The 22,928-nt window shown below is 49.5% G+C and overlaps 9 protein-coding genes across 9 annotated transcripts; 3 read left to right on the plus strand and 6 right to left on the minus strand.

Moving 5' to 3' along the window:
- Positions 1-484: 484 nt before the first annotated feature.
- On the minus strand, positions 485-1,932 carry Aspvir_006988 (UPF0075 domain protein; the record flags this gene model as incomplete). Its single annotated transcript, XM_043270174.1, has 3 exons — positions 485-1,654; positions 1,720-1,794; positions 1,846-1,932. The coding sequence occupies 3 exons, from the start codon at positions 1,930-1,932 to the stop codon at positions 485-487; spliced, it is 1,332 nt and encodes a 443-aa protein (XP_043126109.1).
- Positions 1,933-2,509: 577 nt separating this feature from the next.
- On the plus strand, positions 2,510-4,354 carry Aspvir_006989 (putative MFS sugar transporter; the record flags this gene model as incomplete). Its single annotated transcript, XM_043270175.1, has 5 exons — positions 2,510-2,903; positions 2,965-3,054; positions 3,109-3,518; positions 3,572-3,763; positions 3,824-4,354. 5 exons carry the CDS (start codon positions 2,510-2,512, stop codon positions 4,352-4,354), a joined length of 1,617 nt encoding a protein of 538 aa, XP_043126110.1.
- Positions 4,355-6,855: 2,501 nt separating this feature from the next.
- Positions 6,856-8,097, plus strand: Aspvir_006990 (FAD-binding oxidoreductase; the record flags this gene model as incomplete). The annotated part of the gene is made up of 1 exon (XM_043270176.1): positions 6,856-8,097. One exon carries the CDS (start codon positions 6,856-6,858, stop codon positions 8,095-8,097), a length of 1,242 nt encoding a protein of 413 aa, XP_043126111.1.
- A 604-nt stretch (positions 8,098-8,701) lies between these two features.
- Aspvir_006991 (low-affinity Fe(2+) transport protein) lies at positions 8,702-10,207 on the minus strand (the record flags this gene model as incomplete). Its single annotated transcript, XM_043270177.1, has 1 exon — positions 8,702-10,207. The coding sequence occupies one exon, from the start codon at positions 10,205-10,207 to the stop codon at positions 8,702-8,704; it is 1,506 nt and encodes a 501-aa protein (XP_043126112.1).
- A 2,259-nt stretch (positions 10,208-12,466) lies between these two features.
- Aspvir_006992 (ribokinase) lies at positions 12,467-13,519 on the plus strand (the record flags this gene model as incomplete). The annotated part of the gene is made up of 1 exon (XM_043270178.1): positions 12,467-13,519. The coding sequence occupies one exon, from the start codon at positions 12,467-12,469 to the stop codon at positions 13,517-13,519; it is 1,053 nt and encodes a 350-aa protein (XP_043126113.1).
- Positions 13,520-13,546: 27 nt separating this feature from the next.
- On the minus strand, positions 13,547-15,305 carry Aspvir_006993 (uncharacterized protein; the record flags this gene model as incomplete). Its single annotated transcript, XM_043270179.1, has 3 exons — positions 13,547-14,256; positions 14,309-14,952; positions 15,196-15,305. The coding sequence occupies 3 exons, from the start codon at positions 15,303-15,305 to the stop codon at positions 13,547-13,549; spliced, it is 1,464 nt and encodes a 487-aa protein (XP_043126114.1).
- A 535-nt stretch (positions 15,306-15,840) lies between these two features.
- On the minus strand, positions 15,841-17,746 carry Aspvir_006994 (sugar porter family MFS transporter; the record flags this gene model as incomplete). Its single annotated transcript, XM_043270180.1, has 5 exons — positions 15,841-16,280; positions 16,337-16,481; positions 16,536-16,651; positions 16,701-17,545; positions 17,601-17,746. The coding sequence occupies 5 exons, from the start codon at positions 17,744-17,746 to the stop codon at positions 15,841-15,843; spliced, it is 1,692 nt and encodes a 563-aa protein (XP_043126115.1).
- An 839-nt stretch (positions 17,747-18,585) lies between these two features.
- On the minus strand, positions 18,586-20,037 carry Aspvir_006995 (putative C6 transcription factor; the record flags this gene model as incomplete). The annotated part of the gene is made up of 1 exon (XM_043270181.1): positions 18,586-20,037. The coding sequence occupies one exon, from the start codon at positions 20,035-20,037 to the stop codon at positions 18,586-18,588; it is 1,452 nt and encodes a 483-aa protein (XP_043126116.1).
- A 359-nt stretch (positions 20,038-20,396) lies between these two features.
- On the minus strand, positions 20,397-22,202 carry Aspvir_006996 (SGNH/GDSL hydrolase family protein; the record flags this gene model as incomplete). The annotated part of the gene is made up of 4 exons (XM_043270182.1): positions 20,397-20,746; positions 21,089-21,290; positions 21,353-21,976; positions 22,029-22,202. 4 exons carry the CDS (start codon positions 22,200-22,202, stop codon positions 20,397-20,399), a joined length of 1,350 nt encoding a protein of 449 aa, XP_043126117.1.
- Positions 22,203-22,928: the final 726 nt, after the last annotated feature.

Below are 22,928 nucleotides of genomic sequence, written 5' to 3' on the forward strand. Positions count from 1 at the left end.
GTAAGTCGGCACAAGACGTGGCATGCTAATGGATGCATAATAATCCTTCTCCAGACTACCCCACCCTGACACTTCTGCAGCCCATACCCTAACGATATGTACAGCAGAACGACCGATCTTTGACGATCCATACTGAGCTGCGAACCTGGATGGATATGGTTTCTTCTTCTCATAATAATAGAAAGTTATATCTGTTGATCAAGTTAAGCTTGTAAGTGTAACTGTATCTCTCTACATCGTCTATCATGAGCACAGATATATATACAGTGCCTGGAACAGTTTCGGAAAAGTCACGGAGGTACTGCTACGCACTTCTGCCTTACCATACTAGAGAAGGTATATATAATTGCTTTTGGTCTTGTTTCCTATGGTTGTGTCACAGTCATATTTCAAGTCAAGCCAAACTCATCATCATAATGTAAACTTTTCATAAATCATTGCGTTAATCCTATAATACATTTACATTCATACCCATGAACCCGAATCACCATTTATTGTCAAACACCTTCCCCTTGACATAATTTACCATCTCACTAACCGGAGAGAGGTGGTCGCGCCCTTCCCCAAACTGCATACCCTGTCGCATCACCTTCCGATAATTCTTGCCTGGCGATACCTTGCCAAGTACATATTCCTGCCGCGTCTCGACACGGGTAGGGACGGGGATAGAACGGCCAACAATCGCCTCCATCCCCTGCCAGGCGAATGTGATGGCCTCCTTGGCGCCGCCGGGGATGCCCGCAGCGTCCAGCATCACGATGCGCGTGTTCGGGTAGTGCTTCTGGAGATACTTGGTGATGTTGGGATTGTATGCCCCGCCGCCGCACATGAAGATCTCATCGATCTGGAGATCCTTGGGCGCATAGCGACGGTAGTGGTCCACGATGGCCTGGGCTGTGATGCGGGTGACGGTCGCGACCACGTCGTCTGGGCTGAGTCCCTTGCTTTCCGCCTTGCGGATGAGCTCAAATGCAATGGTGTCCCGGAAGACTTCGCGGCCAGTAGTCTTGGGCGGGTCGAGGCGGAAGTATGGGTGGTTCTGCAGGAATTCGTCGACAAGCTCCTGGTCGACAGTGCCGCGGGCGCCCATCTCGCCGTCCTTGTCATACTCCTGCTTGCCGTTGGTGTAGTGGCGGACCACGGCATCGATGAAAACATTGCCCGGGCCGGTGTCGAAATCGTAGCAGGCATCGATACCTCCGTGCGAGTCAGGCGGGATGAAACATACGTTGGCGATTCCGCCAATGTTCTGACAGGCGCGCAGCTTGGTCGGGTGGTGTAGTAGCAAGGCATCGAAGAAGGCGATCAACGGCGCGCCCTGGCGACCAGCAGCCTGGTCGCTGACCCGAAAATCGGTGACGGTGGTGATTCCGGTGCGAGAAGCCAAGAAAGTGCCCTCGGCCATGGTGAGCGCGCTGCGGACTTCGCCTGGCTCCGGCATGGAGAGGAGCCAGATGGTCTGACCGTGAGAACCGATCACATCGATGGTCGAGATGTCGACTTCGTGGTCCTGGCAAAACTGCTTGACGGCGGCTGCAAATGTCTCTCCCAGAATGACGTTTACTTCCGATAGCTCCGACGGGGAGGTCTTATTGTGAAGGATCATGTTCATAACCCGCTTCTTGATGGTCTGCTCGAGGGGGATTTCGCCATACTAACAAGGCCATGTGTGTCAGTCGTCACACTGACTGTCGCGATTGAGGATACTGTCTGACGTACCTTGAGAAGCTCGAAATGCATGGGAGACTCCGGAGTCTCCTGACGGAAATGGCATAGAGCGCAGTCAATTCCATCCTGCAAGTTTTGTTAGTCTTCTATTTTTGTGATAACTCCGTTCCTACTCACCATTGATGTGCCGCTGTTCAAGCCCAGGACGGTCAAGTCCAGGGCCTGGCGGTTGGAAGTACCGTTGGAAGCGCCGTTGACAGTCATCGTTCGTAGCTGAGAAGATGCACCGATAGCGATTAAACCTACGTTCCCCTGGCAGAGGACGGAGCGAGGGATTAAATAGATTAGGCAAGTCAGCTTGTGACTACAGGCCAGCTCGCGCTTGTAATCTGGGCCGGCCTCCATCTTATTTGCCTTCATTTGAGTATTACAACCAAGCCACGGCCATCATTGGCCTGAATTTCAAGCCTGCCTGCATTTTCATTGGCTGGACGCGTAAATTGTTAAACGGATGAGCTCTTAAATGCTTAAAGGGTAAACGGCTAAACGCTTAAATGGCCAAAATCCACTGGGGACGCTCTCCGCATTGTGGCTTCTCCCCGAGTTTTCGCCATCGTGTGGACAGATGGAGTACATTTTGACACGATGTCGCTCGGAACTGCTCCAAAACGCCTCAATATTGTTTTCTGGATCGTTTGGTTGGGACTGGGATGGAGTGCAGCATTAGGGCTCAGATTATTATTTAAATCGATCTCCTCCCCCCGGATTTTCCCTCCGCATTAGTCTCGTTTCTACTGCAAGCTCCAACGGGGTTTGATATCTTTTGCAAGGTCCATGCATCATGGGGTACACTACCCTTTGGAAACGGCTTTCGCCGTCACAGCTCAATATAGCTATTCAAGCTTTCTCCCTTGTTTGCATCTTCTTCGAGGGCTATGACCAAGGGGTCATGGGAGGCGTCAACAGCGCTCCCACCTATGTTACCGAGGTCGGCATTGGCGAGCCAAATGGCAAGGTGACTGATACTACCCATCAGGGAGGTATTGTCAGTGTCTACTATCTCGGATGTATCTTTGGCTGCTTTGCCGGGGGGTGGCTGGCCGACCGTATTGGCCGTATCAACGGTCTACTGATCGGTGCTATATTCGCGTTGGTCGGAGGTGCTCTGCAAGCTGCAATCCAGAGCTCCGATTTCATGCTGGTCGCCAGAGTTGTAACAGGTATCGGTACTGGAGGTATGTACCGCATAGTGCATCCAGACAGTTGCAATGGCCTTGCTAACTTCATCTCTTCTAGCTCTGACCGGTATCACGCCCGTTCTGGTGGCCGAGACTTCTTCAGCACAGCACCGTGGAGGTTTCCTGGGATATGTGTTTATTGCAAACTGTTAGTCTCATATGCGGGATACCCTTACGTAGGAATATGACTGACATCTTCTAGATTTAGGAATTTCCATCGCATACTGGATGTCTTTCGGACTCGCCTTTATCAATCACGGTTACTCCGATATCCGGTGGCGGTTTCTGCTCGCCTTTCAATGTATCCCCGCTCTGATACTGGTCTTGTTCATCAAAATGCTACCGGATAGCCCCCGTTATCTCGCCTCGGTCGGTCGTAACGAGGAGGCTCGGGACCTGCTGACCAGGGTCCGCGCCCATAAAGCCACCCCTGCGGACATTGACCATGAGTACATGGAAATTGTTGCGTGCGCTCAAGACAGCAAGCCCAGTTCTCCTATTGAGTTCGTCAAAATCCTGGTTGGCAAGGGTGGCAGACCCGGCTTGAATCTGGGTCGACGGGCCTGGCTTTGTGTCTGGCTTCAGATCATGGCATCGTGGACGGGTATTACAGTAAGTTCCGCGACACCCTGCAGATGTTAGGGTAACGCTTACAATGATCACAGGCTGTTACAGCGTATTCCCCCGTTCTTCTCAGCCAAGCCGGTTACAGCGAGGTTACTCAAAACGGTCTCGCAGGAGGACTGAACACAATCGGCATTGTCGGTACACTCATAAGTGCGCAGATTGTGGATCGATTTGGTCGGAGAAAGTGTCTGATGCTAGGGTCCTTGGTTCTGTTTATTGTCGAGCTTGTGGTGAGTCTCACTCGTTGTCTCTGCGTTTGAGAGCAGGAACTAATGTAAATATTGTTGCAGGCCGGTAGCGTGTATGAAGGCTCGCTTCAAAATCCAAGCAAAGCTGCGCAGTATGCACCAGCTGCGGTGGCAATGCTGTTCCTCTTTAACCTGGGCTACGCTGCGACCTGGGGAACGGTGGCCTTCCTTGTGCCCACAGAGGTTTTTCCATCGGATCTCAGAGCGCAGGGGAACGGGTTTGGCATCACTGGCTGGGCTATTGGAGTCGGCATGACTACATTAGTCAATCCCATCATGTTTGGAAGCTTGAAGAGTCGAAGCTACTTCCTCCTTGCTGGCCTAAACCTTCTCTGGATTCCAATTGTCTACCTGCTATATCCGGAGACGTGCAATCGGTCCCTCGAGTCGATTGATGCCTTGTTCTCCACATCCAGCCCGTTCTACTGGGACATGGAGCGCGCCTATCGGCTTCATAGTGACGTGCTCGCGGAGAGAGCAGCGCGGAAACTTGCTGATGAGGATGCCACAAAAGCCGAGGGTCAACAATCATCCCACGAGGAATTCCACGGGACGATCACCGTTGGTGTATGATGTATGGGCTATATAGTTGCAATTAAAGGCGCCGTCTGTATTTTATCTGATATGAAGTTGACCTTCTATGTTCTGATCCTTTGATTGAGGAATGTACCGGCAGGCTACCGGCCAATTCCATCTGTATTAGGCAGTACTCTTAACTGCATTAAGATGTCTTATTTAGGAAATATTACTTAGCGTACACTAGCTGCCCGGATGGTAATTGCTGGAGCACTGGGCCGAGTGAAAGTAGTGTGGGCAAGTATAATTGTAGAGGTGAGACATACACTCCTTCTGCACACAGTTGCTAGGCATTATATGTGCAACAATGACTTATTATGAATCCTGTATCTCTAGAGATCTTGTAACTCAATTTCTTATTTCTGCCATGCTTCAGTCTCCATATGCAAAGGTCGAAGGACTAACCAGCCTTAGTATTAGAGTAATATCATTAGCTTTAATGGAAAGAGCCTCTTTGTCCATCACAAGTAAATAAGGACACCAACTAGGATGGTGTCCTAAGTATAGCTGTGCAACCACGTAGCTTACTACTCCTGTCATTACTCATGGCACGAAACTATAGCTTCATGCCACCATACGCAGTGAAAGTCATGGCACAGATGACTTATAAGACTCAACATCATATTCCTGTCTTACTCTTTGACAAATCTAAATACAAATGACGCTCTGTGATGAAATATATCAAGTCATTTAAAGATCCCTTTACCATTAAACTATGTTTGTGAAGAATAATCTAAAACTTCAAGAAGAATGAAACATATCAAGTAATCTATTTCCAGTCCGGCGAGTATACAATACATCTTGTCATTTACACCATGACTCAACATATCAAATATCAGATTAGGGTGGCAACAACCCACCTCATACGATATTCAAACCTAAAAAGGGTTCCCTGTTCTGACTGGGAAGAGTGTTCCTAGGGTCTTTTGCCACCCGCCTGTCTTGTCCGCGGTGGCATGATATTAAACTTTGGAGGTGATAAGGACAGTGCCTCACCCTATAGAGCCATCTAAGGACGGGAGTATTTGAAAGGTGTCAAACTTAATGACAAAATTATGGCAGATATGACTATAGATGATTTGATCAACTACGTAGCTATAGCTATCTCCCATGGATCTCATGGGAGTAACCAACATTAAAGCTTCCCTACGGAAACTGGTAGCTGGTTCCCCAATCACATCAAGCTAGCCTCAGCACGGTATAAATCATGCCACTCATCTGATCAACCTGGACATGTTGAGAGATGCGATAATACACCAAAGATTGCTGCCCATCCATGAATATGGGATCAAGACATGATATGTCGCTATGGATGTGTACAGCAGTTTACAGAAGCAAACAACGCCTTACTTGCCTCCTGATAGAAACTTGGAGCAGAACAAAAATGCTCGAACAACTTTGTACTTGGCTATTTGTGCATGTGGCAGTTTTTATTTGATCCTTACGCTCTGGTAAAAAGTTCCCTGGACTATCATGACTATCTTTGCCTCCCCAAAGGCACACTGACTGAATGAATAAATAGGATGCTATACACATCATATTGCACCGTGCAGGATGATAACCAAGACCCGCCTCATATCTATGAACAATCAATTCGCCAAAGCATAGCAGATAAACTAAACGAGCTTGAAGAGGCAGCCCCTATAGAGCCCCTTGGTTCCTGGCTGTTTTCAACGCAACCTGCCGAAGCTCCGTATTTCCAGTCCAACAGCATCGCATGGTAGGAAGTTTGACCCTTAAAGTCAAGGACCCAAAAAGTACGGGGATGTCTTGCTAATCTGAGTAACAGCCCCATCTGTTTAGATCCGGTCCTTGAGCATCATCTGGTTCATGCTCTTCGGTGTCGTCATGTTTTCCATGATCTCTGTCTTGAAAGATGGTTTTTGAGGGCTCATAATAGCTGCCCGGTGTGCCAGAGGGCATTAGTAGAGGTCCGTGACATGTGCCTGGACTTTGTCGTGTGAACATCGAGGAAACGATCCCTTTTATTGGCATTTCTGCAATTGTAACTGTAATTTGAATCCAAAAGACCCCCCCAAAGGCGTCTCCAGACCTTCTCTAAGAAAGGCTAGAGAGGTTGGACGTAGCTCAGTCCTGTCAGTATCACATCTAAGATCTTACCTTTCTTTACCCAAGGTACTTGAGGGGGAGGCTACGCCTCATTCTGTGGTCCGACCGAGTGACACTTTTCGGTCGAACGATCATGACGAACTCGATCAGTCATGTCCAATAGCAAGGCTAGAAATCCTTCCCTGCTCCTGGTTTAAAACAAGGCATCTCCATGTGGCAAGTCTTTCTTTTATTCTCCATTCAACAGTTCACTTAGTATCTACTTCCCACCTTGTACCCTTGGACAAGATACATCATGCCGTTCATGTCATATTCGCATGTACTAGAATTGAGACGGTGGTTGGAAGGGACCAGAGCAAATGTGATTTGTTACGGATCTGAGGACTATACGGAAAAGATCAAGAGATGGAGTGATACTTGTGAACGAGATGCAGTGTGTTTTCTCCACGTTCTCATTATACATACGACGGGGACTGATTGCCGACCAGGGCGCTATAGTCGAAGTTACCTCTACGTCAGAAGTATCTGATGTAGTCAAATTTGCCCGAAAGCAACATATCAACTTTGTCACAGAGGCTGGTGGACATTCGACCACTGGCTCGTCTGCTACCCACGGTGGACTGGTCATCAGCCTGACTAAAATGCGCCGAGTCCTAACTGATCCTGCCTCCAGAACTGTGTGTGTCCAGGGCGGCGCTATCTGGGATGATGTTAACGAGTCCACTGCTGCGTATGGCCTGGCAGTTGTTGGATCCACTGCCAGCCACACAGGAGTTGCAGGGACGACGCTGGGAGGTGGCTTTGGGTGGCTAACTGGGCGATACGGCCTGATCAGCGACAATCTAGTCAGTGTCAGAATGGTCTTAGCAGACGGTACGATTGTGGAGGCATCCGACGAGAGCCACCAGGACTTATTCTGGGCAGTGCGAGGGGCAGGACAAGCCTTTGGGATTGTGACGGAGCTGGTTTTCCGGGCTTATGACCTTGCCGGGCCAGTGTATGGTGGAACGCTCATTTTCACTGTGGATCGATTACCAGGGATCCTTGAATTCGCCAGTCGCTTCGATGAGCAGCAGGATCAAGACAGTGGCCTTTTCTTTGGGCTTGCGGCACCATCGGCGGCTGATCGTACAGGTATCTTGGTTCTGCCATTCTATAACGGCAGTCAAGAGAAGGCAGAGGAGTTCTTCGCGCCGTTGATGTCTCTGGGCCCTTCAATAAACAAGACGTCCATGATGTCCTACACAGAACTCAATCGAATTGCAAATGTCGATCCAGTCCCAGAGGGTCGGAAATGTTTCACTGGGACCAAAGTATCCATGCCACTTGACCGGCATCTGATCTGTGATTTATGGGAACATTTCGACGCGATTATGGAAAAGTATCCACGATCAAAGAACAGCGTGCTAATGTTCCAGCTCATACCCTATGAGAAGACGATCAGTGTCCCTATCGACGCGACAGCCTGCGCTGATCGAGGACGATACTACAATGTCGCGTTGCTTCTATGCTGGTATGACCCTGAACATGACGCGACAATGCATACATACATGCGAGCCCTACTCTCAAGGATCAAGAAATCGGCTTGTTATGCTGTCAAAAATGAGCCTGCGGTGCAAGCCAATGCTAATTTTGCAGGTGGGGGCACTTGTGATATTGTCTTATGTTGATTACATGCTGACAACTCATTTAGGACATGAGATTGGAGCAACTTATCTCTTCAGGGACAATCTTCCCCGATTGCAGGCTCTGAAGAGGAAGTATGATCCACAGAATGTTTTCTCCAGGTGGCATAATCTCATCTCTCATACAGAAAATCAGTCATGACTATAGTGGTTAAGTTGGGCAGTTTGATTGTGAACTTTCTTCCCCCTCTCATTTTAAGGATTACTGGTATTCTTGGGCCTTGTGGAATGGATACTCATCGTTGACAGATATCTGTGTCACAAAAGCAAGGGCAATAGGTACGCCATGTTCTCTACTACGGCTTGCACTCAACTTGTAGAAAGGTGATATGAGACTGCAGGGCAGTATTTTATTGGCAAATTATTATCCAGACCTTCTGATACATGCACATATGCTCAAACAGGAGATTTTCTAATGATATTGCATCAGTAACTAAGTCAGCAACACTTTAAGCCAAGGCGAAACTAAGAGGAAGAACATGAACTCTTGCAACTAGCTCCAATCACCAACCACAGACAACTCGAGGATCCCAATCCACATTCCTTGAACGGCGAAATGTATGGCCTCAGTGGAGCAAAACCACAATGACTACTCTCTCCGCGAGTCATTCATCTCGTCACGTAGCGTCTGTACACCATTGACAAAAGCCAAAAGACTCAGACGCCTCTCATAGAGATTCCGCAGCTCCACTCGCTTGCTATCGTCAGCCGAGTTGTGACCTGTGATCAAGATGATCATGAAGAATGACTCGATCAGACTCGGTGGGACATTGCACAGCAACTGGCCCGTCAGCGTCCATTTCATCGCACTTGCTCCTGCAATGAGACACACAATGACGAGGAAGCCGGCCACAACTGTGATCTCATGTGCGCAAACCCGATTCATCGCATCGGAGACGCGGTGCGTCAGACTTCTCTGTTCAGTGACCTCCTTGATCGGCATGGGTTGACCGACACTCGCAAAGAGCTTGTTCTCTTCCGCCTCGACCTTTTCAAACTCCAGATCGGCAAAACCTCGGAGGCGAGCTTGCATGTTTCGGAGGACAAAGCCATCGTTCATGCCAACGAGCCCAGCGTAGGTGCCGATGATCAGCCACCAGTTGGCGTTGAAGCGTAGTAGAGGTCCTATCGCCACCCAGACGATCATCATGACTAGTAGGATGGTGATGCCGACCAGAGTCCCGACGAGATCCGCATAGTAGAAGATGGCACGTTGAACTCCGCTAACCTTGGGCGCTGGGATGATAACCACGTCGTTTTCAATGTTATCACCAGTGAGGAGCCGGAGGCGATATTCAAGCGTTGCGTCAACCTTAGAGATTGCATTCAGACAACTAAGGGTATAGGCGGAGTGTCGCTCGCGGATGTTAGCCAGAAATGCGAAGACAAACACCATCAACGCCGAAGACGCCGAGTTCATGTACAGCTGCCACTCGTTGCTGTATCCTTCCAGATGTCCGAGGCCAATCCAGACGAAGACGCCAACCCAGTATAGAGCGATTGTGCCGAGATGACCCAGTACATGAGAGAACCAAGTGACGGTCCGTCCAAAGCACCTTTCAGCAGGGAGCTCCGCGCTGAATTCGGGAGCGTTCCGGTACTGAGCCACGATCATTGTCAGCCGGGTTTGCTTCTCTGGATCCTTCCTGACTGTTTCCAAGTCCAGTTTCGCCAGCATCCTGCGGTGGCTGAGAATGCGCGACTGCAGCTCGGCAGCCACAGTCATTTCCTCATCGTATGCGTTGAGCTGCTGTCTGACAAGGAAGGAGTCAAACACATAGCTGACGATTGCCTGAACGTCGGAGATGAGGACTTGCCAGAGCTCGGTGGTCCCGTACTTTATCCCAAGCATGGCCCAGGCGAGGAGACCCGCGAGGATGAAGAAGAAGACTGGCTCTGAGCCAGACATCCGAACGACGAAATCCAGCCACCGGTCCAGCATTCGGGGTTTGCTTTTCGGAGCGTAGCCAGTGGCGTTAGGCTTGTCAATCGCAAGGCCGTCCTTCTCGGTGAACTGAGTGGGAGCCACGCCTTGGATCTCGCCCTTTGCTCCTGGCTTGCTCAGGACATTCATGAAGCGATTCATTTTGTGCATGTTGATATCTTTTTTTCCTTTTTTTTCCTTTTGAGTTTTATCCTCCCCCGGTTTTTGGTTATATATGAAACGCCGAATATGGATTAACGAGTGTATAGAATCTAAAGATGCTGTGCTAAGCTGTTACATGTCAGCATGTGCGTCCCTAAGAGCATTCTCGACAATTGAGATATACAAACAGAATGCAATCTTTTCCATCTTCTGAGTCTATACTGATACTCCTCGAAGCATTGGCCCTCGATACTGCTTGTCCTATGGCGGGCGACGTTCTTCTAGGAGCTCTGGGTAGACACAGTTGGGTCTGTGGTTATGGCATTCCACTGCAGTGATACAGAGGCAAAAGATAGTCAGACCAAGGTTCTTCATCGATGTATGATTTAGCAGAAGAATCCGAATTGGCTGTACAATGAAGTAGAAGCACCAGCAATTGAGATGAAGAAAATCGAGTTGATCAACAAGTAGGGGAGCAGAGGGAAGTGGAAGGGAAAACATAAAATCTTATATCCTGTATACATTTTCTTAGCTTCAGGAACTGGAGACTTCTAGACGACCTTATTCGGTCCAGCCCTGTCGATTCAGCCATTCAGGTCCGTCGGATCTGTTGTCAGTCTGTCATGGTCGTCCAAGAAAAGCTTGGATCGATGTATTTAATTCCCTCATAGGACTGCTAGGCTGCTATGCTTTGTTCCCTGCTATCTATAACAATAACATGACACATACTGCTTTCTTACGATTCGCAGCAGGCAAAGGAAGTCGTCCATTTGATGGACCATTAGGAGCAGTATCAGTACCATTTAGCATGGCTCTTCTAGGCACTACCTTCTGAACGTTTGACATGACAACAACAGTCTCATTTCAGGTTCTGTAGCCTCCTTCTATCATTCAGGCTGGTAGATGCTTGACAGTGCGAGCGGCCTTCCATTGATTAAAGTTTGAATCTCCATTGGCTCCCAGAAATGCCTCTCATACCTCACGAAACATGGGTGCCTAAAATGGGCCTGCAGAAAATTTTTTCTCTCAACATCTCTGGTGCCTGTTAATATCACAACTTGATTCCAATCACTTGAAGGGGTATCTGTATATTGTCTATGCTGTTACCATGGCTTATAGAGGGGCAAAACAATCATGAAGCGTCATAGTCACGATGAACCAACAAAGTAAGAAGTGCCAGGGAGGATGATGCTATTTTATTCAACTTACAAGGCTAAGGTAGAGGTTTCTCTTTTCCAACCTGGAACCACTTCTGCATAATAATGTGCTCAAGTGGTTGAAGGCTGGCAGTGAAGGCAAGTCGATGGATGGTACTGTGTTGACTCAGACATAACTCTTCTAGTTCTATTTCATGCTTTAATCTTTATCAGAAACGAATATACTTTATACAAGGCAAGAACTAAATTCTGGAGGAGAGTTTATATATCCTCTTTTCAATCTTATTTGCTTTTGAGGAGCTCCTACAGGGACAGGGCAAAGCAGGACGTCAGACCCTCTAGGAACCATGATTTTGTGTAGCACTTTACTAAATCCCTGAAATAGGCTAGATACACTCTTTCATGTGTCTAAATTATCCATGGGACGCACGACTATTAATGCCGATAACTTAAAACCATGCTTGGCTACCTTAATTCTTTGCCTGTATGTCATTCTCCTTGGCAAATATACCTTAAGAAGGTTAATAATGGTTCCAAGGTAAGCATATATATCCGTAGGCTTTTTGGTTTGCAGCAGCCCTTGTTTACGCTTCGCGCATATCACATATGAGACTTTATCCATGAACACAGTACTAGACCTGGTAATTGCTATTGATGCTCATGACAGCTAGATCATCCTGATTAACTGATTATTGTATTTCTATTATTTAAACAGTACCATATGTGGCTTCTACTCTCCGTTTAATCAGTGATATATGATAATTATACAGAGGAGAGGGTTGAGGACATTTGATTTTGTTGCCAGTAGCTTAGCTTCCCCCAGACTTATGTAACTGCATGAGCGCGACATTTATGCGCTCTGCTCCTGAGACCAATCAATACAGTGCAAGGGCATTAAATTTCCAGAAGCAAGTGATGATTTGAAAAATTATTTACTCACATGCAGTGGGCCGATTCTAGGGGCATAGCCTACGGTTCCCGCATTTGGACGGCTCCACCTCGGCAAAGACGGGCTAAGTGAAGACAAGACATAAATATCCAAGTTGCAAGTCGTCCATATTCTGCCTCAGTATTGATTTCTTAGTATTCTAAACACCACAAAATTTGCAGCATGTCTTCCAACACGACCCACATCTGCGTCGTCGGTTCGCTGAATATCGACTTCGCAGTATCAACATCCCGGTGTCCCGGGCCAGGGGAGACCTTAACAGCAAATTCACTCTCCGTGACTGCCGGCGGAAAGGGTGCAAACCAGGCCGTCGCATGTGGTCGAGCATCACTCACCTCCAGTGACGCCGCAAAAGTCACTGTGAGCATGATTGGCGCTGTGGGTGCCGACGACGTCTACTACGCAACATTGATCCAACCGACGCTAGAGGATTCCGGTGTAGATACAAAGTATATTGAAGAGAAGACAGACAGCCGCACCGGGTCTGCAACCATTATCGTTGAAGACTCAGCGCACGGCGAAAACAGGATCCTGGTGGTGCCGGGGGCCAATCATGCGGGGATGGATGATGCTCAGAAGATCCTCGGCACTATCCAATCCTACCCTCAATCTCCGGCTTTGGTTGTCTTACAGGGCGAGATTCCCAGACACACGACTCTGGACTTGATGAAGCATTTCAACCAGCCAGGGAATCCAACACATGTCCTGTTCAATCCCGCCCCGGTCTTCGCAGATGGCGTCCCAGTTGAAGCGCTCGCCAACACGTCCGTTCTCGTCATGAACGAGACCGAAGCGGCGCAAATGCAGGCATCGATCTCAGCAGATTCAGCGATCGACAGCCAGGCGACGGGCGAGTTGAAGCCGGAAGACCTGGCGAGGCGGTTCCATGATCTCGCCAAGGTCAAGATCGTCCTAATTACCCTTGGGGCAAAGGGTGTTTTCTTCTCGACCCGCACCGGCAGGAAGGGTTTAGTCGATGGGATCCGGGTACAAAACGTGGTTGACACGACGGCCGCTGGCGACACCTTTGTTGGGTATTTCGCCGCGGCATTTGCCGAATTCATCGCGACATCAGCCTCGCTGGAAGATTTCGATAACGCCATTGAGCAGGCAGTCCGACAGGCAAATTGTGCCGCGGCGTTATGTGTGCAGAGGCCAGGTTCGATGCAGAGCATTCCAACAGCGTCGGAAGTCGATAGTTTGGACAGTCAATAGGTGAAACAAAAGTCCTGATGTGTTCTATCAAGCAATTGGTTCTTCGTATCGTGACATGCGCCACTGGGATTGAAGAGATTCGATCTCGAAGTCCAAGTTGATCCCTGTCAACTCCGTAATTCTTTGTAGCCGGTTCAACACCGCTGACTGCTGTAAATGGTGGGTCATATCTTTGGCTATGAGGAGCAGCGCCGCAATGAGGATCGGGTCCCACTGCTCAACCGTATCGTTGCTAGTTGCAATACCGGCAATGGACTGAGCATGCCAGATAGATGAGGACAGGCATTTCGGGCCGGTCAGCGTCTTCACAAAGCGCGGTTTGCGAGTCAGAAGGAGTAAAGACGCGACATGGTAGACAGCATTGGCGACTAGTGCGAGGGGTGTTGTATAGACCAAGATTGGGAAGGAAGAAGCGTTCTGTGGGTCAATCTCATCTGCGTGCGCAGCTCGAACATCCAAGACGGGCTGAACTTGCAGAGGACGATTCTGATACCATCTCCGGCATTCCATCCACAGATAGTTCCATTGCGACACTGGATTCAAAGCGGAGACAGCCTCTACTTGGCCCAAGCCCTCAAGATATGTGGCTGGACCTCCGAAGACGAAGGTCAACGTATGCGCAAGAAGGAGGAGACTATGCTGATAGACCTGTTTGATCGGAGCTGACTCTGAACTGGACACTGGCGGGGGGATCAGCATATGTGGAGGCTCAAAGCTTATAATAGATGCAGCAAGATCTGGCCACTGTTAGCTTCTGACAATAAGCCCAGGAAGTTTTAATCAACTCACCGATTCTGAGTGTGACCCAGAAAGACGGTTCATTGAACCCTCCATCAGAGGCTGCCAGGCATCCGAGGCCTCCTGGCGCATTGATATGACCAGTCACCAAAGTCTTCCACTGGGATGGACGCGAGGAAAAGAAATCATGCAGTATGAAAAATACATTTCCTACCCTCTGGATAGTAGGAGTTTCCAAAGGAAGGCCGTTCTCAGCTTCTTCGCGAAACCTGAGGCTCATGGCGAGGTCGTCGGCTGCGTGTCTCGGCACTACAAGCGACCTTTGGCCCGCAGCAAGCGCAAGGATAGCAGCAAGAAGTGGTCGGACCCGCCTGCCAAGGATCAGGAACTCGAGGCCGAAAGCACGGCTTGGATTGCCGACGTCAATCCAAGGGGCTAGCGCATAGCAGTAATGTCGCAGTAACCCTGTCTCAGGATCATTGCCGGAATCCGACAGAGAGGTAAAAGAAAGCTCGCGCCGAGCCTGGTGGACTGGAATAGCACCGCTCGAAGAAAGACGCGCTGTAGCGTGATTGGGGGTTGCAAGTAGTTCTAGAGGCTCTGCATGACATTCGGCAGGTGTTTGCTCGTGCTCCACGGTACCACTCTCATGCAGTGAAGGAGTTGTGGCGGGGGTCTCATCCACAAACTTTCGGCTGTCAGTCAAGGCACACTTCTTTGGCGATTCTCATCTTACTCTGATAGTGCTATACGTTGATCCTGTCCCTTCGGATTGTAGATCGGATACATTTGCAACCGAGACAAAGGTGATTTTGCTGGGATATTTACAGATGAAGCCTTTTGCAGTACAACTTTCACAGCAAGGCTTGGCCTCATCGCCTGAGTAGGAGAGATAATCAGATTTCAACCCCTCTTAATAACGTGTCAGCAATTCTTACATTTTCTTCTGCGCCGGCGACACGTCAAGCAGCCAGTGCGCACACGTTGTTTGCCTGCTGGGGTAGTTCTCTTCGTCGGCATCGTGGCACTCGGTTCTTCCCCAGATCATCCCGAGAAGGTGCTGTGACCGGTCAAAAAGGGGTCATTGAGCCTCTGCACCCCAGAATTAGCCCGACTTGGACTGCTCGGCTGACCGATGAAAAGCGGCTTGACGGTGGACCGGTTCTCGTCCGGTTTGCTTCATTCATATCGGACGGATGTGGGACGGAGAGAAACCCCAGCAGGAATTTTACTAAGCCATAATGGTCAGCTGATCCCACAATCCCGAATTCGGACCCTCTTTTACGTAATACTTTTCGTTCACTTTTCTTTCTTTGCTTTCAGTGTTTTCTTGATTACAGATTTGTCTATGCATACAGATTGATGGGAGGATATCAATAGAGGAAGTAACTGTCTCGTTGTAGACTACACATGAAATGATGGAATACTTACAAGAGATCTTGAGACAAATTTGGCGAAATTTTTGATTAAACTTTGGCTTCATGGAGCACCATCCGCCGGATATATATTTCCGAATACAGCAAGCAAAAAATAATTACACACACAGGCATTAATCTCATCCCTCATATACTGAAGAGCATCATCTAGACATTCTCCACAAACTTCTCTTCCGAAATTGGCCCTTTCGACATACCGTTGCCTCCCTCTGCTCTCGCCAGCAGTGCCGTCAACCCGACATCACGTTGGGCTTCACGAAGGAGCTGAGCGTCGCGCTCACCGGTATGACTGTTGAACACCCGGTCCATTTCCTCCAAGGACGCGTTCTTGGTCTCAGGGAGGTAGAATTGGACCCAAAAGATGCCAACCAGAAGGAAGACGGCAAAGAAGATGTATGTGCCCCATTGCCACGACTTCAGCATTGGGGGGACGAAAAATGCAATGGCAAAGTTGTTCACCCAGTTGCTGGAGGCACCGATGGAAGCTCCTTTTGCTCGGATCGAGAGAGGGAAGATTTCAGAGACGAGCGTCCAGGACACTGGTCCCCACGTGGCCCCGAAACCAGCGATGTAGACCCAGATCAGTGCTGCAAGCTTGTTAGCCAGTGTTTCGATGCAAATGCGACTATCGAGGAACTCTTACCAACTGCGGTCCATCCGGCTGCGACATGAGACGGCCAATCGTGTTGGAACTTGGCAACAATCACGCCAACAATCACCATACTCAAGAACATGACCACCGAACCGACCAGCAACATGGGTTTCCGACCAACCCGGTCAATGATCAACTATGGCAGATTAGTTAGGTGTCTGTATGATGGCAGGAAAAGTAGATGACTTACCATAGCTGGTACGGTGCTCACGATAAACACAACTCCAGTGACACCGGTCGCCAGGAGAGCGATTGTGCCGCCAGTCAGTCCCAGACTGACAAAGACGTTGGAAGCATAATAGATGACTACGACAATGTCAGCACAAAACAGGCAACAAGAGTCGAAAAGACATACTGGCATCAATTCCACTCCACTGCTGGAAGAACATGACCAGCCAGGCGGTGCAAACACGCTTGAAGTTGTCCATGGTGGAGAAGCAGTTGGCATACTGCGCCCACTGGTTCTTAAGAATTCCCTTTTCTGCCGTGTTGGGGAAGGCTCTCTTCTCAAACAATGCCTCTGCCTTGATTTCGAGATACTCCATCTGGACGAGGTCATGCTCGACCGGCAATTTCCTCATCCAGGCGAGCGTGGACTGAGCCTCCTGGTCTCGTCCGACTTTGACCAGCCACCGAGGAGAGAAAGGCATAAACCAGATGCCGCAGGCAAGTGCAAAAGCAGGGATTCCTTGAATGATGGAGGGCAGACGCCATGCCAGATCGGATTGTGTTTCGCCAGTGCCGCCAATGTAATTGCTGCCGTAGCCCACCCAGAAGGAAATCATGATACCCAGGATGGTTGCAAATTGATAGAAGGAGACCAGGAGACCGCGCATTTCCGGAGCGGCCAGTTCGGCATTGTACAAGGGGCCGACTCCGCTGAAAAGACCAACTCCCAGACCGGTAAAGAATCGTCCAGCATACAGCAGAGAGGGCATTCCTGCCGAAGCGCCAACGTAGAGATAACTTCCTAGGATGACCCAGCAGCACGCCACGAACATGGTGTACTTTCTCGAGAATATCTCCCCAAAGATGCCGGCCGAGAGAGATCCCACGATACCACCCAGCTGAAGAACGGAGGTGAGCCATCCGGTAGCCGCAGAGGAATGGACGACCGATGGGAAGTTTTCGGTAAACCGAGTCATCACTAAGGATTGCCCCAGCACTCCTTGTTGGTAACCATACTCAAATCCTCCAAACCTACCCGTCGGTTAATCAAAGAAAATGTCATGATATTGCAGCTCGAGACACTTACGAGGCAAAGAACGCGATGAATAGAACCTTGGGGTTCTCCCGTAGCGACTGCCACATTGATTTCTTCTCCATTTGGGCCCGATGTTCCGCATAGCCCATTTGCGGGGAGACAGGTGCCTCCAGGTCAGAAGATGAACGACCACTCATATTGATCTGGTCAATAAACCCAAAGATCTAAGGGTGATGTTGCGTGCAAATGAGTCGCCTCAGACACAAGGGACGAAAGGATTGACCAGAGGGGGAACATGATTTTATAACCAATTTCCCTTCCCCGAGCGATAATTGACTTTGGGAGAATTTTCCAGTTTCCTTCAGAATAAACGCTAGGAACAGGTCAAAGTCTGGCCACATGAAGATCAGCTCAGTCCAGGATTTCATTCCCCAGAGAAATCTCTTGCTTTGGCCCAGTCGGGATGAGGGAAATGTGGGGATCCCGCACAACGTGGTGCTCTGGGGCGAGGCTCGTAGGCTATGATTTCCTATTTCGGCGCATCGGAGACCACCGACCCTAAGCCCTATCCTTAAACGGATATCAGAGCCTATCCTCGATCCACGCATTCTTGCTCCAAGAGTCATCTGGTGACTTTGAAAATTTATTGACCCCCACACCATCCATCAGTAACTTGCGGGATTAGAGGCACAATGCAGTTTTTCCACGTCAATTTCAACATCAGGTTAATGACGCGGTTCGTCCCGTCCAATGAATCAGGTATTATCTTTATCTTAGAGCCATCTAGAATCTGGGGAAATTGAGTCATGCATAAGCAGTACTCGTAGCGAAGCACCTCTTTTGAATGGAATGACGTGCTGCTCAGAAGCGGCAATAAATTAGGATGAAATGATGCACTGCATAGGTGAAATTATATACATGTTCTTGACATTTATCCCTTGGCCGAGGATCGAGCAATTAATATTCTCATCATTGAATATAACCATGCCATTACTAAACACTCATCGCCGGCATCATATTACATAGAAGAACAGACTCATATAGCAGAGAGAATTTCACCTGACTCATATCCCCATGCTCGCTCAAGGTCCCTCAGTCTCCACAAGGCACCCCAGCCGGTGCTGGTTTCGATCTTCTTGAATAGTCGAGCCACCTCGAGATGCTCGCTTCGATGGCTCAACAACTTTCCAGCAAGATAGAGTGGCTGGATCGCGTTGATGAGGTTGCCACTGTGAGGGTTCGTCAACGAGATTCCACAAACCCTCCGAGCATGCCAAACGGGGGAAGAGTGTGGGCTTGGGGAAATGAGCGGGGTGTTTGCTGGTTTCATCTGCAACATCATGATGCCGGCCGTGTGATAGAGCTGGTTGCCTGAGATTGCTGCCCAGTGCGCAAAGAGGATCTCGGGGAATATCTGACCGCCGCCAGCCGTCGTAGTCCGGATCGGGAGCATGGCAGGACACCGATTGTCGTTCCAGAATTGCAGCTCCTCCCAAAGTTGTCTCCATTGTTCGGAAAACGGTCTCGTGTCGTTGTGATCCAACTCGCCCAGTTCTAGGAACCGCGATCGCCGGCATGCCAGATTGCACGTCTTAGCGCAAAGATACACTGCCCAGTTCGCATGCCTGTCCGGATTCGAACAGCCGTCCTGGCAAAACAGATTCTTGATCATGATGTCTCGCTCTTCTTCCGAGTCGGCGGCCTGCAGGGGGACCCATTTGTGAAGTGGAAGTATAGTGCCTTCTGTTCCCTCCGAGATAACTGCTCCACACAGTTCCATTCGCGCATAGCACCAAAAGACGGCCTGAAGATGACCACCGGAGAAACCATTAACGTTGTACGCGTCGAAGAGAGCCGCGCAGCCCTCGACATGCCGTCTCCAGTCTCTAGGGCTGACCGACATCAACTCCAGACACCCCAGAATACAGACAGTTACTAACACATTTGGATCTTTTGCTTGGAGATACGGGCTCAGCAGCCGAATCGACTGTTGGTAGAGCTCCAGACTATCATACGACTTGTCCAGGCAAGCCTTGCGCTCGGTCTGCCGGGCCGAAAAGGCCAAGATGGCATAGAACAAAGCAGGGGAGCTTTGAGCAAGGACGGGGATATGCACACCAAAATGACTTTGTTCATCGAACTTGTCCAGGTGAGGCGCGCACTCGATGATCCAATTTTTCAGGTAGTGGATCAGTCTGACCTTCGGGATCGAGACCTGTGCGAAATCCAGACTATTCCTCAACAGCCCCGACGTGGAGTCCTCGATCGGATCCGACGGTCTCGGTGACTGATGCCTCGTGGGAGCATGACTGGCCACAGCCGTGAAGAGTACATCCCGCAATTCTTCCTGGAGTTGCAGGAATCGCGGGTTTGCTGCATACTCGTCTGAGCTGGAGATTGTCCCTGGCGAAAGCGTTGTGTCTTCCTCGAGATGCGGATTTGCTGTTTCTGCAGGCCTTGCGCCTGGACCAACAAAGTTACTCATCATTCCTTTGAAAGTGGCTGATGAATATCCATTCGTTGCGTAGGTTGATTTCTCTTCAGCGGTTGACTGCACTATTCATCAGTGGGCTATATTACCCGCCCAATAGGTCTGGCTTCATGTAAATTCCATTTATATAGTCGAGGACCTTGCAACTCCCAGTCATGTTCCAATGTCGTCGTTTCTGGGCTCTGAAGTCATGGACTTTGACTTTTCCGCTGTTGCTGAACCCTCTTCGTGGGAACCGGAGCGGAAAGTCGGGGAAAATCAAGATAGGCGGAGATCTGAACTTTCCCTTTTTGTGGCTAGGTTTGCTATTTTCGGTATGGCGTTATTGGTTAACCAAGGTACAAGCCACATACTGACTAATACGCGTGGCTGAGGTTCTGTAGCTCGTGCAGATTGGTTCTGAATGGGTATATTTTCCCATTGCTGAAATTCTCCAGGAATTGTTCTTGTATCACTGGCAGGTTCCTGCGCCACTCCTCAACATGAGCCACAAAGAGCTCGACATCGAAATCGTCCAGATTGATGGCAGAATTGCCCTTATGCCGTCCCCGAATCCCGTGATAGACACCTGCCGTAAGTCGTTCATAGCATTCTGGTAGCCCCCCGCGGTGATATTCAAGTTCAGCATGTCGATTCTGAAGGAGCCGGATCACCCCTTCGCGGGCCTGTGCGCGGTACGATTGGGGGATATATTCCTTGTATTCGCCTGCGATCGGCCGTATCCTAAATATTCAACAATACAACCCTGCCTGCGATGATGATGGCAGTGGTCTCATATGCGGGAATACCGCTGAATTTGACTTGGATCGCCTATGGATGAGGCAAAAAAGCGTTGCCCTATGCATGATACAGACGATGAACCCTGCTACGAGCGTGTGACGAAATTGAGCCTCGGGATCCTAAATGCGATAGAAATTTACATTTACTGGGTACAGGCACATTCAACCAAAGTACGCACCCCAGAATGAAAAGGATCCAATCAATATCAGAGGGAAGCCCAAAATGTTCTGATGACAAGACTAACTTCTCCAGTATTTTGCCCACTTACTTTCGCCCTTGACGATGTTGACAAACTCACGCGCAATGATGCGGTCAGTCTGCTCCGATGGATGAAGATCATCATACCACAGGTAGCTGTCTCGAACAGCATTAGATGCGCAGGGGCTTCCACAACGGTAGACAGAGCTGGTGATGTTGTATGGTGCAGTGCCGTTCAAATAGTGCGAGGGATTTGCCCACATATCAGTCATCTGGAAATGGGATCAGCCACATGGTGTCACAGCCTAGAGGTACAGGCAAATGTAAATCTCACCAAGGCATGCACATCATAAACAGCAAATCTGCTAAGAGGGTATCGATCTGCGACGACGACATCATACGGTGTTTGATAGTCATACACCGCATTGACCATTGTCACATACTGGCGCATCTTCTCGCTGGATCGAGTGATATTGGAATCATAGGCAGCTTTATCGGTCCAATACTGCGCGGTAACTGAGCCGCCATTCTGCGGAAGAGCATACAACGGCGTCAAGTCTAATGGCGTCATGTTCATAAGCACAAAGACTCGCGCACCTATCGCGTATAGCCGATCAAGCTGTGCGTAGACACAGTCGGTCATATATGTCAGGGGCATTCCCGCTGGCTGTACTTCGGTGAGAAAGCCTCCGTAGCCGATGTCGTTGGTGCCAATCCAGATGGCGTAGACGGTTTCATCTGGCGGGTTGACTAACGCAGGCTGTCCGGTTGTATTGCTCACATAGCCATTATCCTCCAGAAAGGTAGGAATTTGGTTCTGCTTCACGCCGTTGCGAACCGTGTTTGCGATTACGGCATCGCAAACCGCACCTGACCAGGCGTAGTTGTAGACGTTCGCGCCAGTGTATTGGCGTATGTAACTCGGCCATACACGACCTCCGGTGCTTGCCTTGACTGACTGTTTGAGATTGTAAGCACCTCCGATTCAATCAAAGAATTTCGGACTGTACCTCAGCTGCAACTGGCGGCTTGTATGATCGGACACCGTTATCGGTGTAGCTATCGCCGAAGACCACGAGCGAAGTAAACTGCTTCAATAGTGTTCGGGAGCGCTGCTGGAGTGGCGCACTGACTGTGGCAGTGGGTGCTAGGGCGAGCACAAGCAGGGTAAAAGCCAACTTCATTGTTGCTGGTGAGGCGTCGATTCAAAATCAAACCAAAAGCGCTTCAGCAGCGTGTTGGAATGACCATATATAGGCCCCATGTAGGATCGTCCAGCCTGGTTGGAGGGATCTCAGAAGCCGTCTCAATCCCAACCATACCGCAAAAGTCCGACGATGAGGGCTTCATGGTTGGTGGAGTATTAAACCGTACATAACGGTAGGCTATGCAGAAGTGTATGTCCATTTGGCCGTTTATCATGCTTCTAGCCAAGTCGTCCAGTTGCGGGGTCATTCTGCATTTGTTGCATGTACCCCTCTTCGTCATCTAACCCCGTGGCGGTGATCCTATAGCACTGGCTTTGGTCAACGAGCGAAGAGACACTAAGACCATCCATAGTAACAAAGGACATGGTTCCGGATATAGCGAATACCATCAATAGGCTCAGAGAGGCTAGACAATGTCCACAAAGCCAGGACTGCATTGTCCTGTGGTGGGGTAGCTCGGTAGTCTTCGGCATCAATTCAGCCGAACGAGCTCTTCTTCCAGATTGCTGTTGTCCAAGCTTTCTGTCTCTGTCAGTCGGTGGTACCTCGCGGAGTGGGAAGAGTATGCTGGAACTGTTCTGGATAAGATCACAGTTTGCAGCGACCATGACGGTGCATTATTCTGGGTAGAGGACTATGACAAGGTCCGCTGCAATGGCACTCCTTCACAAGAAGCAGAGTTTTTTTGGTCAATGCGTCCCT

Source organism: Aspergillus viridinutans, assembly GCF_018404265.1.
Source record: "Aspergillus viridinutans IFM 47045 DNA, scaffold_5, whole genome shotgun sequence".
NCBI lineage: Eukaryota > Fungi > Ascomycota > Eurotiomycetes > Eurotiales > Aspergillaceae > Aspergillus > Aspergillus viridinutans.